This window comes from Malania oleifera, chromosome 2, assembly GCF_029873635.1.
Source record: "Malania oleifera isolate guangnan ecotype guangnan chromosome 2, ASM2987363v1, whole genome shotgun sequence".
Classification (NCBI taxonomy): Eukaryota; Viridiplantae; Streptophyta; class Magnoliopsida; order Santalales; family Ximeniaceae; genus Malania; species Malania oleifera.
This window is the reverse complement of record NC_080418.1, coordinates 149,763,497-149,780,598: the sequence shown is the minus strand read 5'-3', so window position 1 is coordinate 149,780,598 and position 17,102 is coordinate 149,763,497. Positions and strand designations below refer to the sequence as shown.

The 17,102-nt window shown below is 37.5% G+C and overlaps 1 protein-coding gene across 1 annotated transcript; it reads right to left on the bottom strand.

The window, feature by feature from the left end:
* Window positions 1-1,049: 1,049 nt before the first annotated feature.
* On the bottom strand, window positions 1,050-4,088 carry LOC131149749 (G-type lectin S-receptor-like serine/threonine-protein kinase SD3-1). Its single transcript, XM_058100468.1, has one exon. The coding sequence runs from the start codon at window positions 3,866-3,868 to the stop codon at window positions 1,469-1,471; it is 2,400 nt and encodes a 799-aa protein (XP_057956451.1). The 5' UTR covers window positions 3,869-4,088; the 3' UTR covers window positions 1,050-1,468.
* Between the last annotated feature and the right edge of the window lie 13,014 nt (window positions 4,089-17,102).

The following is a 17,102-nucleotide window of genomic DNA, read 5'->3' as shown; positions in this document are numbered from 1 at the left end:
TACTAGCTTGAGCCATTGAAAAAATTCTCTAAATGCCATTAAGACCTCCGAACTTGCTCATTCTCTCTTATCCTGATAGGTTTTGGTGTCGTGATAGTTATTAATATTGACATATCTATATAAAATAGATATGAAATTTGAATTTTAATTAACAACTAATTAATCACAACATTAGAATTTTATATAGTTATTAAAGACTATCAAGCAAGTTATAATTAACCATACCCCATATTTAATCGCATGAAAAACAATATAACCAATGCCTTCTGATTTATCATATTATAAAATGCTAATACCATTTCCCTTAATTTATTCTTACAAAAATTTTAAATTTACAAAAGGTTCACTCAAATTAGTGTAGATAGAATAATGCGCTTGTATGATAAAAATCCCAAAATAACATTCTATGAAGTACAAAGTAGTAAATTAATCAAGCATCATCAAGTTCCCTACAATATAATTTTTGTTTAAAAACAGAATTAACTAAAATAAATCAATTTTTTTTGTTACCAGATATTTTTTTCAAATAAAATAAATCAAAGTTTTTTAACAAACAAATTGAAATGATAATACCCTTAAGAAAGAAACCCCAAATTCCCATTTCAATAATATTCTTCCAAAGAATTTTTTAGAGTGATCCAAAAAGTAGAATGATCAAGCAACCTTGCCCAGATGAACAACACTAGTGTTGTTCGAGGAACAACCAAACCAAGTAGTTATTACTAATACAAATTTTCAGTAGTAATTGTTGCTCTCAAAGCTGATGGAATGGGATCATCAACATTGTTGCAAATCAACCTATTCAAATCCAAAATCAAATTTCTTTCGACTATGACCATAAATTTTTTAGCTACATACATGGTGCTAAAATTAGAACATAGACTGAAGTGAACTTAATCCATCTCTCTGCAATGCGGATTCACAGCCCAAAGGTGTACCTGTGAAATCACAGGCATCTAGTTCATCAAGAGCTTTAATTTGTCTAGTTCATCAGATGAATTAAAACATGAGACATGAAATTGCAATTTCATTCGACTGCAGGAAGCTCCTTTGCAAGAAACTTTAGCTCATTCACAGAGTTACTCTGCACAAAAGAAATGTGAAGAGAGAAAGGAAGACGGCACAAAATGCCCTCAACACCATCCATTATCTAAACTTGTCAAAGCATCTAAATATTTACAGATACCAAAAGCCTATTGAACATACAGAAAATACAAGACGCAGTTTGTCTGGGGAAAAACTTTCGTTTCATTCAAGTGTCAAGGATTCTTACACATGAGAAGAGTACTGCCTTGAGGTGTTCAATCTTGCAAAAAACTTTTGAACCCTCATGTACTCCCCCACTCTGCAACTAAACCCAGAGGTGTGGAGTCTAGTAAAATCAGAATCACTCTTTCTTCCAAAATAAACTCATTCATGTTCTCTTCTAGGAATCTTCCTCAATCTCAGTCAAAACTCCCCAGTCTGTTTAATTCTCCTGATGAAAAGCAAAATCCAATGGAGGTCTATCGACAGAAACTGTACCTTTTAATACTTTAAGCACCTCTCCAATTGAAGGTCTTAAAAATGGCTGGCTTTGCATACACCACAAAGCTATCCGCACTACTCTTTCCACTCCTTCCCACTCCTCACTACCCTCTAGTTCCAGTTTTTGATTCATCTTGTTAACTAAATGGTGCAAGTTGTCCCCCCAAATATCCCTCTTGCCCATTACAAGTTGCAGCAACATTTTCCCAAACATGTATATATCTCTTTCTGATCGAGTCTCTGAAGAAGAAGCTGCCTCCTTTGGACATACGCTCCAAAGTCCAAAATCCGTCACCTTTGGAACTAATTTCTTGTCAAGCAAGACATTCTCAAGTTTCAAATTCCCATGGGGTATGCATTTTTGGCACTCCAAGTGCAAATAAGCAAGCGCTCGTGCTACTCCAAGGGCAATGGCAAGCCTTTGCTGCCAGTTCCCTTCATTTTGGTCCTCTTTTGAATTGAATAACCACTCATTGAGAGACCCATTTGGAACATACTCATAAAGTAGAAGTTTGTGATTGGGCTCAAAACAGAAGCCTTTTAGAGGCACAAGGTTCCGGTGGTGCATTCCACCCAATGTAGAAACTGCCACTCGAAAATCCTTCTCAGATGCAACAACATCTTCAAGAATCTTAGCAATGACTGGAGTTTTGTTAGGTAGAATACCTTTAAACACAGTGGTTCCAAGCTGACTAGCAAAGTTAGAAGTCAGCTCTTTTATCTCTTCGAAAGATAATCTGATAAGAATGCTGTAATGTGGGTTCATCTGGGCATCTTTTCCAAATGGGATTCTTGATAAAGCCTTAATTTTCCGTCTTCGGTAAATAAACCAAACCACAAAGATCTCAATCACTAGAAAACCCAAGATTGTGACAAAAATTATTAGAGAAACAGCTCTTAAAAATTGCATACTAATAACTCCAGGAACATTCATTCTTTCAGGCAATAATGAAAAGTGGGGATGAGCTCCTTGAACTGTCGCTGCTTGAGGGATCAAACATACCTTCAAGTATGAAATCGCAGGTAGAGATGGATACCTATACCCACTGATAAAGCTCGTTCTTTTTACCGTGCAAACACCTGAACCGTCATTCCTTGAAGTAACAGCCATGCAAGTAGTATCGTTGGAGCAGAACTGTTTGCAAGCATCCTCACTCAACATTGTATCGACATCGTGAGGGGGGTAAAGACCATAAAGAACTGTTCCTTTCAAAACCATCATGCTTGTACCCATCTTGCAGTTCCCCAAATCCACCATTTTCTTGCAACTAAGACCACCATAATCCATTATAGGAGTGCCAGTTTCCCAATTTGAGGAATCTTGGACAATGCAATTACAAACAGGACCTGAGGAATTGTATCCACATAAACTATATAACCCACAAAAGCCAAACACACTGCACTGGTTCTCAACTGCTTGCCATCCCACTCTCCATGTGTAAAGCACACTGTCCCATGAGTACATTCTTAAGTTCCCATCTGGGTCTATTCTGAGATGCCTAAAAACCACAGAAGGGTCTCCAAAATCCTTACTTGATTTCGACCAAACAGTTTTATTGGCAACATCAATTAATCCTAAAACGCCATTAGAATCAAACCTTGCTTCTGTGACAGTAGCAGATGAACTCAAGTGACTCTTCCAGTAGGTCACATTTGTTTCCCATATGAGGGCGAGATCCCCGGAGTGTCGAATCACAAAGTTATAGTAACTTGACACTGATTTTGTTGATGGGGCACTAAGAGTTTGGGGAAAATGGAGTGACTGACCAGGAAGTAGAGTACTTGTTGGGCTATTAAAGCTTTCCCAAACCACTTTATCCCCAGCACCCATAAGAACAAGATTTCCATTATTCAAAAGACTAGCTTTCTGAACACCCGAACTCGAGGTATTGCTACTCCACAGAATAAACCCATTAGGGTTTTCAAACAAAACCAGTCTCCCATCCATGGAAAGGCTCAGTGTGGAATTCTCAGGAACCCTAAGGCCCCCTCCGACAGTCCAAACAGGCAAATTTGCAGCTTTAGTTCCTAAGTTATACCTAATACCAACAACAAACCCATCAAAGCTGTCATCTTTATAAGAGCCATCCAAAAACCCGAATGCAAAAACCCTATTTTCAGACACCCAAATCCTACTTCTATCATACCCAGAAATCTCAAAGCCAAGGGGAACTGACACCATAGGAAACTCATCACAATAACCACACACAGCAGAACCCAGAAAGAGTATCAGAGTAAAAACAGAACCAGACCCACCAAAGCTGTAGATTTTGCAGCTCTTACCTAGAAAATGTTTGAGGGGTGCCTCAGAATCCACCTCACTGAGCCAAGCTACACACATTTCAGCTGCAGAAACAGTCAAATTTTGGGCATATGCCTGGCGATGCCGTTGAGTAGAAGAACAAGTCGATGACGTCTCTGAAGTTCTCAGCTCAGAGGTTTGGTGTCCGGAGAAAAATTGAAAGGACCTTTTTTATGACCCACTACCAACTAAGGAATGAGTCCGAATTTGAAGTAAAGGAGGTTCTTGCTTCAAAATTCAAATAAGGAAATTGCTCACGGGCCTGTCTGCTCCACTAGCTACAAGTTATTATTACTTTTTTTTTTTGTTTTTTTTTTTAACAAATAAGTATTTGGGATAGAATTTTTCCTAGAACTTTTTGTTTTTGCCATTGCTTTTCAGAAGAGTTTTTCCCTATTCTAACACCATGTTATCTACTTTCTCAGCAAAACAATGCAAAAGACTTTAAAAAAAAATTGAAGAAGTATTTCAAAGGTTAAAGAGGCCTGTCCAAGTATGTATATGGAGATAAACTTTGATTGTAAAAATAAAAAATTAAAAAAAAATAAGTGGTATATAATTTATATAATGATGACGGTTGATAAGAGCCAAAAGGCAGTGGCACCAATGAGTGCATGGATAGACCATGGATTTAGTTTTTGGGAGAGGGTTTAGAAATTCAAAACTCAACAATCCTTTTTAGAGTGAGAATAAAAGCTTAAGAAAAAAATTTTAAGTAACATGATTGAAAGCCAAATTTTACTTCTAAGTTATCATACACCTTTAACAGGAAAGTTTTTTCATTGGAAATGAAAATATGGAAACCTTTCCCTTTAAATCAACCTTCCAATAGATTTATTGAATTAAATTACAAGAAAGTAATATCTAAGTAGTCATTAGACGCGGTACCTGTTTACTTGTGGGGAAATATATATTTTTTTAAAAAAATTTATTGTTCTTTGTTTATTGCTATATTTGAAAGAGAATATATATATTTATAAAAAATATCTTATATCCAAATGTATAAATGATTTTCTCAAAGGGAAAGTAAAAAACTCTCCAAATAAAGAAAACTTGTTGGAAAACTGCATTTTTTTTAGAAACTAATTTTCTTATTTTTAGTTGAAAAATATTTTTCATCCACTACTTAGAGACATGGTTTATCTTTCACGATATAATTGTGGAAATTTGAATCGTAAGTTAAGGGTTTATTTGGCATTTGTTAATCATTCCAGCTGAGAGTATGTAGTCTTGAGGGATGTGAATAGGCTCTTTTCGCAGAATGTGTATTTTTCTACAAAATAGAATGTTTGGCAAGATATAAGTAATTATATCACAATATATAAAATGTAAATCATCACAAGACACAAATGAAAGAGTGAAGGGAGAGAAAGCCTAACACCGGAGATTTAAGGTGGTTCAACACCAAGCCTACGTCCATGCCTTAGCACCAAGTTAAGGAATCCACAATCCACTATGAGTACTCCTTTACCGGCGGAGCGAGCCTTACAACTCGGGTACCAAACCCTACACTCGGGAACAAATCCCTGTCGCACTCACTAAAAGCCTTCACTTTGGTTCACAACGAAATTTCACCAAACGGTTCACAAAGAACCTTACAAGCAACCTTACAAGAAGATGGAAATACAACACAATGCTCCTCAAATGAGCAAATATATATTACAATCCAAACCTCACATTATTCTCTCAAAAATTGAATCAAATACAATAAGTGAGCAAGAGAGAATGAGCACATGTAATGAAGAACTAATATGCAATGTGCTAGGTTTTGTATAAAATGATGTTTTTCACTAAGAATGATCAAAGACCTTCAAAATCATGTTAATACAAGTCTAATAGTTTGTATTTATAGCCCAAGAGCCAATGGAGCCGTTAATGTTGACCCCCCCCCCCCCAATGTGGGTGCATTTATTGTTGCCTGGGAAGTTATAGCTCGTGGAGCATGCGTAGCCTCTAGCATACAGTTTGTCTTTATTGCTGCTCTATCTCAATGTTCCCCTCTGATATATTTATTTGTACACTGCTTGGTAAAGTTGTGAGTGTGTGAATAATTTACAGAGTTCAGAAGAAGAGTAAGCTATGTGTGAGGCAAAGAGGTTAGTTCAGAGAGTTGAGTTGAGCTGTGTTACTCCTCCTTTCTTGTATCTCTCTTATTGATCTTATAGTGAGATTCCCTCTCCCCCGTGGATGTAGGCCGAGTTTGGCCGAACCACGTAATTTCCTTGTGTTTGCTGTGTGAGTGTGTTGGTGATTTATGTTTGCTAGATTCCTCCCCTTTGCCTTAACAACTGGTATCAGAGCTGGAAAGGGTGAGGAGAGTGATTTGAGCTTACCTTTGGGTTCGGGGTTTGGCGACGTCGAGTCGGAGCTGCGACAGCAAACCACGTCGTAGAGGGGTGAAGGGAATTTTTTTTACGCACAACCATTAATCTCCTTTGATCTTTCAGCCCCTTGAGTTGCAGCATCTGGTTGTCTGAGTGTGAAGATCAAATTTTTTTTTTTTTGGGAAGGAGGCGAAGCAAAGTGTCTCTGTACAGAGACGGAGCAAGAAGAAGGCAACTCCAATCTTCCCCAACAAGTCAAAGGAGAAGTTTTTTTTATTAACAACAAAGGTTTTTTTTAATATATATATATATATAAGGTGGTCACATCTTACCTTTTTTTCTTACACATTATAATTGCTTTGGAGTTCTTTTGCATTGGAGAAGACAGTGTGCAAGAAAAATTGTTGCTGACACACCACATCCAATTTGTCCACGTCACTAGTAGGGACCACCTGCCACGTCACCAGTGGGCCCTGCATGCCACGTCATCTATGGGGCCCACATATATTGGGTCAGACCTATTCCTAACTATTTTGGTCGTTCTGGACGCATTGGTGCAGTCAATTTTTCCAAAATTAGCCTCTAAGTTGTTGTTTTATAATGGATGATAATTTATCTAAGTTCGGCGTGGAGAAATATGACGGTCGGAACAATTTCAGTTTATGGAAGAGTACAATCAAGGATATCTTGATTCAGCATGACTTGATCAAGCCGCTAATCAGTAAGAAGTTAGAAAATATCAATGATGATGATTGGGCAGAGATGGAAATGAAAAGATTAGTACTATTCGTTTATGTTTGTCAAATGAAGTTAAATATTCTATTTTAGATGAATCATCGCCTGTTAAGCTATGGAATAAATTAGAACAGAGATACATGTCAAAATCTCTAACAAACAAGCTATTTTTTAAGAAGAAACTCTATCAGCTAAAAATGGAAGAAGGGGTAAATATTATTGACCATATAAATGATTACAATAAGATCATGACCCAGTTAATGAGTCTTGGTGTAAAAGTTGAAGAAGAAGATAAAACACTTCTTCTCCTGGCATCTCTACCACCTTCTTATAATAGTCTTGTCACAACATTGCTTGTTGGTAAGGAAACCTTGAATTTGGAAGAAGTGATGGCTTCACTACAGGATACTGACACCCTCAGAAGGCCAACTGTTAACCTCCAAAGGTGTGCCTTGGTCACACAAGGTGATAAACAGACTAGGGGTAGAAATCAAAACCGTGGAAGATCGAGAAGCAGACGGTCCAAATCAAGAGCTCCAAGAAATTCCAACAACACTCAGAACAAAAAGCAGATCGAGTGTTGGGATTGTGGCAAGATTGGCCACTACAAAAATCAATTTTGATCCCAGAAGAAGGAGCTAGAAAATAAGACTGAAGCAAATGTCGCCTCTTATTTAGAAGAAGGAGATGCACTGTTATGCTTTTTGGAAAGAAAGAAAGAGTCTTGGGTATTAGACTCTGGAGCCTCGTTTCACGCAACAGACAACAAAGAAATGCTTAACAGGTATGTACTCGGTAATCTTGGTAATGTTTATCTTGGTGATGACAAATCTTGTGAAATTGCAAGAAAAGGAGAAGTAAAAATAAATTTGATAGGTACCACCTGGAGTTTGACTGATGTCAGATATATCCCTGATCTCAAGAAAAATTTAATATCTGTTGGACAGCTTGCAAGTGAAGGTTACACTACAACCTTTTGTGGCGATAGTCAGAAAGTTTCCGAAGGCGCAATGACATGCTTGCGCTGTAAGAAAACTGGTACTCTTTTATTACCTCAGATGCTTGCATGTCAATTTCAATTGCTGCAGGGAATGAAGATTCAAATCTATGGCACCAGAGACTCGGTTGCATGAACGAAAAAGGTTTGAAAATCATGAACTCAAAGGGAAAGATACCAGGTCTCCAGTCAGCTAATATTGACCAATGTGAGAGCTGCATCCTTGGTAAACAAAAAAGAGTCAGCTTTCAGACATTCAGCAGAACTCCAAAGAAAGAAAAATTAGAGCTACTGCACACTGATGTTTGGGGATCAAGCCCAGTTTCATCCATTGGCGAGAAATCATATTTCGTCACCTTTATTGATGACCATTCTAGGAAGGTATAGGTTTATTTCTTAAGAAATAAATATGAAGTGTATGATGTTTTTAGGAAATGGAAGGCCATGGTGGAAAATGAAACAAGCTTAAAAATCAAAAAGCTAAGATCAGACAATAGTGGTGAATATGAAGATAGAGAATTCAAAAGGTTTTGCTACGAGCATGGGATCAGACTTGAAATAACCGTGCCAAGTACACCCCAACACAATGGCGTAGCAGAACTGTAATGACTTGAAGAATAATGGTATTTAAATAATAATAATAAAAGAAAAAAGGGAATTGGAAACCAGAAACAGAAGGAGGCAGTCGACGACGTTGCATTTTGGAAAGGATAATCCCAAGAAATTTTTAGCTCCTCGTCGATGAATACAGGGGACTCGTCGACGAGGGTATAACAGGAGCTTGTCGACGAGGCTAGGATTCGTCGATGAGAAGATGCCGAGAGAGGATTTTTGGAAGCCTGAAATTCATCGACGAGGTAATGTGGCTCATCAACGAGTCCCGTAGTATAAATAGGGTTAAACAAAAATTTTCAGTCATTTTCTTGCGCCAAATCCCTCTCTCTCGCCCCCATACAGTTTCTCCTCCTTCTTACTAATATTTTGGGCCAAATTTTCGCCGATTTGACAATCTGAAGCCACCATGACGTTCCTGGGAAAGTTCTCTGCAAGTCTGCCTGAGAGGATCATCGGTGGAGCTGTGTTGGAAACCATCCCAAATCCAGGGTAAGACTTTCTACTCATTATTTGGTTAATTGACAGTTGTAGGAAGTGATATACGTGAAGAAATACTGAACTTTAGTTATGAGGAATGTTATTTCCTGGGTATTGAGTTGGGAACCCTGCGGGTGCGGGGCAAATTTTCTTAGGGGCTTTTCAAGAATTAGGTAAGGGGATAAATTAAGCTAGTATTTTATGAAAAATATGTATATTGTTATAGCATTCGACTTTAGGAAAATAAATATATTATATATGATTTATATTTAGGAAAATGCTGTTGAAAGTGATGATAAGTTAAATATACGAAAAACTTGTTTAGTGTGGTATGAGTGGAAATTAATATGAAATACTGTTTTTGGGAATGTGTTAATGATACGGATTTTTATAATGGAAAGCTGGTGTACGGGCCGAGATTTTGATATATTTGTCGACGTACGGGTCAAGCTATGTGTATGATTTGCTGGTGTACGGGCCAAGTTATGGAAATGATTTGTCAGCGTACGGGCTGTGCTATGATTTGTCGGCGTACGGGCTGATGATTTTCATAATATACGTATATATGCAAAATGATATGATTGATTTAATAATTAATGATATGAAATATCCATGTATAACAGTTTCAATATATGTTATACGGTATAAGAACGTGGTTGGCTTGGTCTTGGCTAGTACTTGCACGGTACTGTTGCTACGTGTCCATGGTCTTCGTGATCATGATATTTGTGTTAACGCCGCTGTACGGAGTGGTGTGATATTGGATGGTCGATGTGGTTTTTAAGAAATGTGTGAGCGCCCCTGGTGTACGGGCTAGGTTAGGCAGGCCCATCAGACTTACAAACTATACTTTTGACTTGGCAGTGGTCGGCCAACCATTGTCAGGTCCCGCCTTCGAGCCACACAACCCAGTCATGTGGGGGTAATACATGACAATAGCCAGCTAACCTACCAAGAATTTTTTTTGTATTATTATTATATGAGATGAAATATGTTTATGAAAATGCAGTATGTTCTGCCATGTTTTGATGATATATATGTTTTCCCAGATTTGACTAAACAGATACTGAATTTGTTCTGTATGGTATATGTACAACACGGAATACTCATGTTTCCACACACTGGTATTAGTTTATTTCCCTTACTGAGAGGTGTCTCACCCTTAAATTTTATAAACCTTTCAGGAGCCCCAGATAGGAGAGCTGGAAATGCCCCGCTGATCTAGTGTTATTTGTCTGTCCTATTTGAAGGGTAAGTTTTAGTAGGGACAGTTGAATTTTTGTGGGAAATGTCCCTAGATCTTGTTTTTGGGATGTATATACTGAAATACAGTGGATATAGTGACTCTGGTTGTAAGAACCCGACTCTTGATAATGGTTTTTAAATATTTAAAGAGAGGGGCATTTTGGTAAAAGATCAGGCCTCGTCGACGAAGTCAGATTTCGTCGACGAAATCTTTGTCCTTCTCGTCGACGAAATTCAGAGACCCATCAATGAGGAGAAGCCGAGGAGTTTTGAAAATCGAATATATCAGGATTCGTCGATAAATTCCTCGTCTCATCGACAAGAAGACTATAAGGCCTCGTTGATGAGGGCACCATTTCGTCGACGAGTTTGCCCAGGTCAAAGGGCTATAAATAGAAATTTCCTTTACTTATCCACTAAGAAACTTCAAATATCTCTCTCTCTCTCTCTCTAGATTTCTTCGCCGATCATTGCTAGAATCGTGAATATGAAGTTACCACGAGGATCGTGGAAGGATTCTCTACAAGTTCTACGGATCGAAATCCTGTTTCGAAGATTTTCGGGTTTTGGTGTAAAATCGAGGTAAGGCTCGGTTTTCAATTCTGATCTAGTAGTTTTGTAGGAAACTGTCTTGTGAGTATATTCTGTACTGTGATTTGTAGGTTTTGGAACTCGATTCTCTGTTTAGAGGCCTTAGAGTTCGGGATTTGCTATTCGGGGAAAAGGTAAGGGGAACTATGTTTATATTGGTTATTTTTTAAATCAGACTCGGTGGAATTGTGGTTCACGGTCCTGTATATGTTTTGTCTACTCATTTGGGGGGATCTAACGGGGAAAACTATGAGATTTTCATTACTACAGTTTTGGGAAAAAGGGGGCGAAGGGCTGCATCCCTGGTTTTGTTGAAAACCGAGCGTATATGGTGATTTATACTGTATTATTGGGATAGTCATGTCTTGACTTGTTTAAACTGTATTTGTTTGGAAAACCATGATTTAGATTACCAAATGGGTGTAGTTTGTTTGGTTATATGAGCATGCATGTGTGTGTGATATGTTGAAATGCTAGTAGGAACGCGGTTCTAAAATTGTTCTAGGTATTGAGAGTGTCTGGCTCTATATCCGAGGGCGTGTGTTTATCGCCTGCCACATAGGCAAGAGTGTCCGGCTCTATATTCGAGGGCGTGAGCCTATTCAGGCAGATCAGATCGAAAGGTGTGGATCCACCAGTTAGCGATGGTACAATGCCATGGGAGTCGGGACTAGCCATGTGCCGATGGCACCGTGCTTCGCAGGTTGGCTACGAGCCAATGTCGGATTGTAGTAGACCGGCTTCAGGCCGAAGGGTGTGACAACACCAGGATTGTTGATCATGTGTATGTGTATGTGTGCATGTATGCACTGTGTAAACTAGTACTAGAATGCATTTAACTGCGTGTATGTTGCATCATGATAACACTCAAATGCCACACACCAATATAACATGTGTTTTTCCTTACTGAGAGGTGTCTCACCCCTACTATACGTGCATTTTTATAGGTCCTTCGAGTAACTGAAACTAGTGTCCTAGTGTAGGGAGCGTAGTGGCTGGTGTACTATGGTTAGCGCTTGCGTAAGTGTTAGGACTGTATTTTTGGTGGGTTGCCATTTTGTGATGTATTTGGGCACTCATTTGTACGTTTTTTATAGAGTTGTGTTCTGCTCTTGTATAGACTCTAGTTTGATACTGCATATATATATATAGAATGACCTTTTTCCGCTGCGTATATGATTGTGTTTGGATGTGTTTAGGGTGCCTGGGAACCCCATGGGGTTGGACCCTCATCCTTGGTACTGTATCTGTGGATGTTTCATCAAGTAATCCCATACTATATAACCCTGATATTGTAGAGTTGGATGATTTCACTAACAGCAACGTGGCACAACAGACTATTGATAATTCTCAGACAGGGGAATCTATCATAGAGCAGTGCTCTGAAGCACCACAGACTCCCACTCCAACTCCTACTCTAACACTAAGGAGGTCTTCTCGACCGCATATACCAAATAGGAGATATTTGGATTATTTGTTATTAACTGATGCAGGTGAACCAGAGTGTTATGATGAAGCATGTCAGGTGGATAAGGCTAGCAAGTGGGAACTTTCATGAAAGATGAGATGAAATCACTCATCGACAACAGGACTTGGGAGCTAACTAGGTTGCCCAAGGAAAAAGAAGCTTTTCAAAACAAATGAGTGTACCACATAAAAGAAGAACATGATGGTTCAAGAAGATACAAAGCAACACTTGCAGTCAAAGGTTTCCAACAAATAGAAGGTATTGACTACTCAAAGATCTTCTCACCAGTTGTGAAACACACAACCATTCGGACAGTTTTGAGCATTGTTGCAGCAGAGAATTTACACCTCGAGCAGTTAGATGTAAAAACTGCTTTCCTCCATAATGATCTAGAGGAGGAGATATACATGCACCAACCTAAATGTTTTGCAAAGAAAGGCAAATAAAAACTTCTTTGCAGGTTGAATAAGAGTCTGTATGGTTTGAAACAGGCTCCAAGGCAGTGGTATAAGAAATTTGAGGACTTCATGCAAAAGAATGACTCACAAATGCAACACTAATCATTGTTTCTATTTCAAAAGGTATAAATCAAGTTACATAATTCATTTACTTTATGTTGATGATATGCTAATAGCAGGATCAGACATGGACGAGATCAGAAAATTGAAAAGGAAGTTGTCCCCTAAATTTGAAATGAAAGACTTGGGTCCAGCAAAGCATATGCTTGGGATGAGAATCACTAGAGACATGAAAAAGGGAACCTTGTAGTTGTATCAAGCCGAGTACATCAGGTGGATTCTCAGAAGATTCAACATGAGATATGCTAAGGCAGTTAGCGCACCATTAGCTGGTCATTTCAAGTTATCAAAGACTCAGTCTCCAGAGTCAGAGGAAGAGGAGAAAGAAATGGACAAAATGTCATATGCTTTAGCTGTAGGAAGCTTAATGTACGCCATGGTTTGCACGAGACCATATCTCAATTATGTAGTGGGAAATGTCAGCAGATTCATGTCGAATCTAGGAAAAATCCATTGGGAAGCGGTAAAATGGATATTTCGATATCTCTGAGGTACAATTAACAAATGTTTATGCTTTGGCAAAAGTGATCTGACATTGCAAGGATACGTAGATGCAAACTTTGCTGGCGAGATAGATCACAGAAGAAGTACTATTGGATATGTTTTCACAGTAGATGCTACTGCCATTAGTTGGGTATCATAAATTCAAAAAATCATTGCTTTATCCACTACAGAGGTAGAGTATGTGGCCATGACATAAGCGAGCAAAGAGATGATCTAGTTACAAGGTTTGTTGACAGAGTTGGGTTTCAAGCAGGTGAAAAGTGTTTTATATAGTGATAGTTTGAGTGCTATACACTTGGAGAAGAATTCAGCATTCCACTCAAAGACCAAGCACATTGGACTCCGCTATCACTTTATCAAATCTCTTCTCGATGAAGGGATATTAGCCATTGTGAAGATCCTTGGCAGTCAAAACCCAGCAGATATGTTGACAAAGACAGTGATCAGAGAGAAATTGGAGTTATGCTCAAATTCAGTGGGTCTTATAGATATAATGAAACCATCCAAAAGATGATCCTTACATGTGCACCTTGGCAAGGGGGTGTGGGCACTCTCTCGAGGGAGTGCGGACGCCTTGAGTCTAGGGCGGGGTCACAGTGTTGCAGCATCAGCGGACACTTAGCTACCCCCACATGTTTGGAGGGGGTGATTTGTTGACCCACCCATGTGGGTGCATTTATTGTTGCCTGGGAAGTTGCAGCTCGTGGAGCATGCACAAACTCGAGCATGCAGTTTGTATTTATTGTTGCTCCATCTAAATGTTCCCCTCTAATATATTTATTTGTACACTGCTTGGTAAAGCTGTGAGTGTGTGAATAATTTACAGAGTTTAGAAGAAGAGTAAGTTGTGTGTGAGGCAGAGAGGTTAGTTCGGAGAGTTGAGTTGAGCTGTGTTACTCCTCCTTTCTTGTATCTCTCTTATTGATCTTATAGTGAGATTCCCTCTCTCCCATGGATGTAGGCCAAGTTTGGCCGAACCACGTAATTTCCTTGTGTTTTCTGTGTGAGTGTGTTGGTGATTTGTGTTTGCTAGATTCCTTCCCTGTGCCTTAACATTTAACTAGCCTTTGGGGGGAAAAAAAGATATTTTATTTGATAAACTAGCCATTTTCCACCCGTTGGAGCAGTTCTGCCCATTGGACTCGTCGACGAGTCCCCTACTCTCGTCGACTAGTCACACACTGCCACTCGTGGATGAATTCCCTTTTCTCATCAATGAGTGCCCTGAATCAAAAAAGGTCATCAACATTAAAGTTGTGGGATTTTTTCTTACCTTTCCAAGAACACCAAGAACGTCCTTTTTGAATTTTTCTAGCAAAAGTTATGCCTTAAATACCGAAAGATGTTCAGGACTCGAGACTGCACTACGTCAGTCAACAATTGCTTTGTTTTTCCTTATCAAAACGCTTTTTAATGAATTAAAACATTATTGGACAAAAGTATACAAAATATATTAATTCTAATAAAATTCAATACTTGTCCAAATGAGTTTCCCCTTGAATATAAGATATCTTGTTTGATAAAATACATTTGAAAATTCGTTTTGATATCTTATATGTCAATATGTCCTTTAATGAAAATATGCTTGACTTCTTGAATTTTTTTAACATAAGACTCATTTAGATAAAATCGGGACTAAGTATGAAGATGTTCAAAATACCAAGATGTTGAAAACTTGTCCCTTTGAAAAACATATTTGAGTTTAGGATTCTTGTAACAAACATTTTGATTTTAACTTTAAAAACTATGAATTGAGTTTGTGACTTTTAGTGCAATTCTATAAATTCAAATGCCCTAGTATGCATGCATTGACTCAACTCTTTCTCAGAAATCATGTAGAAACAAAACAAAAGAGTTACAAAAAGTTTCTAACACACACACACTACCTTTATTACAAATAATTCTACAATTTAAGCTTTCGGTTGTACTTGGGTCCTTCCGAGTACGTGTCCGTCTGATTGTTCCTGCTTGACGACTACTCGGTCCAATCTTTGCCTTCGATCTAGTACTCCATGAACGAGTGTCTATACTAAACAAGATCTGCAAAGATAAGAAAACAATAGGAACAATGCAAATTGGTTAATATCATCAAAACACATTAAATATGATATTGTAGCCAACAAGGCTAACAACATCATCTCTGATTTTGATTTTTTATTTGTTTTAATTTGTATGTTGAACAAACAAATAATGAAAATGTATTTGTTTATGCTATCAATTTTCAATTTTTCATTATTATTATTTCTATTATTTTTGAAAAAAAAATGAAAATCAAATTTTATGATTTTCAATTGTTTTATATTTAGAATTAACTTTTGTGAACTAAAATCATTCATAAATTTTTAAGCAAATAAAAAACAATAAGATTCATTAAAAAAATATTTTTACTACTTTTTTTTAATTTTCATGTACATTAAGGTTGTTCTTATAAAGTGTATTATGAAATGTGAACTTTAGTAAAATAATTATAATATTTTTTATTATAACATTTTTGATTTGTATTACTTTATACTTTTGTTATCTTAATTATATTTTTTACTTATTATTTGATATAAGAAAAAAAAATGAGAATTTTTCCAATCAAAATTTTAATTTGTTTTAATTTTAAAAATAAGAATCAAGCACATTTTTTATTTTTTTTTATTTTTAGTTTCTATTCCTAATTTTTTCCCTTTTTGAGTTTCATTTTTTTTTTTTTTTGATCAATTGGGTAAATATATTGATCGAGTGAAAATATATACAACTACGTTGGGCATTCCCAGGTCATCTTGATACCACAAAGACAATACAAGTCAAAAGTCCCAAAATACATCAAACCTGGGCATACCCAGGGGCCAAGGAACTGGTCAATCACACTATCAATACTCAGAGATATCCCAAGGACATCAAAACACGCCCTATAATATCAAACTGAGAACATAACAAATTTATCAAAAAATGCCCTATAGATATGTCTTTGTATGACACTAATTAAATCTATAGGAGGAATTACATGATTATCAAATCTTTTTCTATTCCTAGAGTGCCAAATAAAATACACAGAAGTAGTCAAGCCAATTTTCTTCCCAGCCGAGAGAACTCCATTGCCTTTTGCTTCTTTATGTAACCATTTCACCGCTGCCTTGATTGAAGTCATGGCCCTTTTGATTTCAATCCACTCCCCTATGCTACCCCACACTTCAGCCGAGTATTTACAGCTGAAGAAAAGGTGTTCAATGTCTCCATATCGCTATTACAGAAGGTACATCTTAAGTCAATCTCTACTCCTTTTAACTTGTCACAAGTTGGAAGCTTTCCCTTCCAACCCAGCCACAAGCAAAAAGCATACTTCGAGGAAATTCTATTATACCAGATAGACTAAGTCCATGGCATTATTTGACTCTTCTCCCTCCAGAAATCATAGAGTGTATGCGATCCCTTAGTGTGTCTCCCTGAATCCTCTTTGGGAAACTTCTCGAATATTCAACTATTACAATAAACACACTACATTTTGTTTAAACCAAACAATAAATTTATATAAAATGCCTTTAAGATCATCATTAAATCTCGTACTCAATTTCTCTCTCATACAACACTTTTGCAAGCTTTTAATTGCATTTAAATCCGAGTCGATGAGTGGGTTCATCTCAAGACTTAGTGTGTCGAAGCCCAAAAGCCAAAAACTTGGAAACATAATTTTGTCTTGAAATCAAAGCAAACTTTTTAATTCAAGCTCTATCCTAAACTATAAATCTAGGTC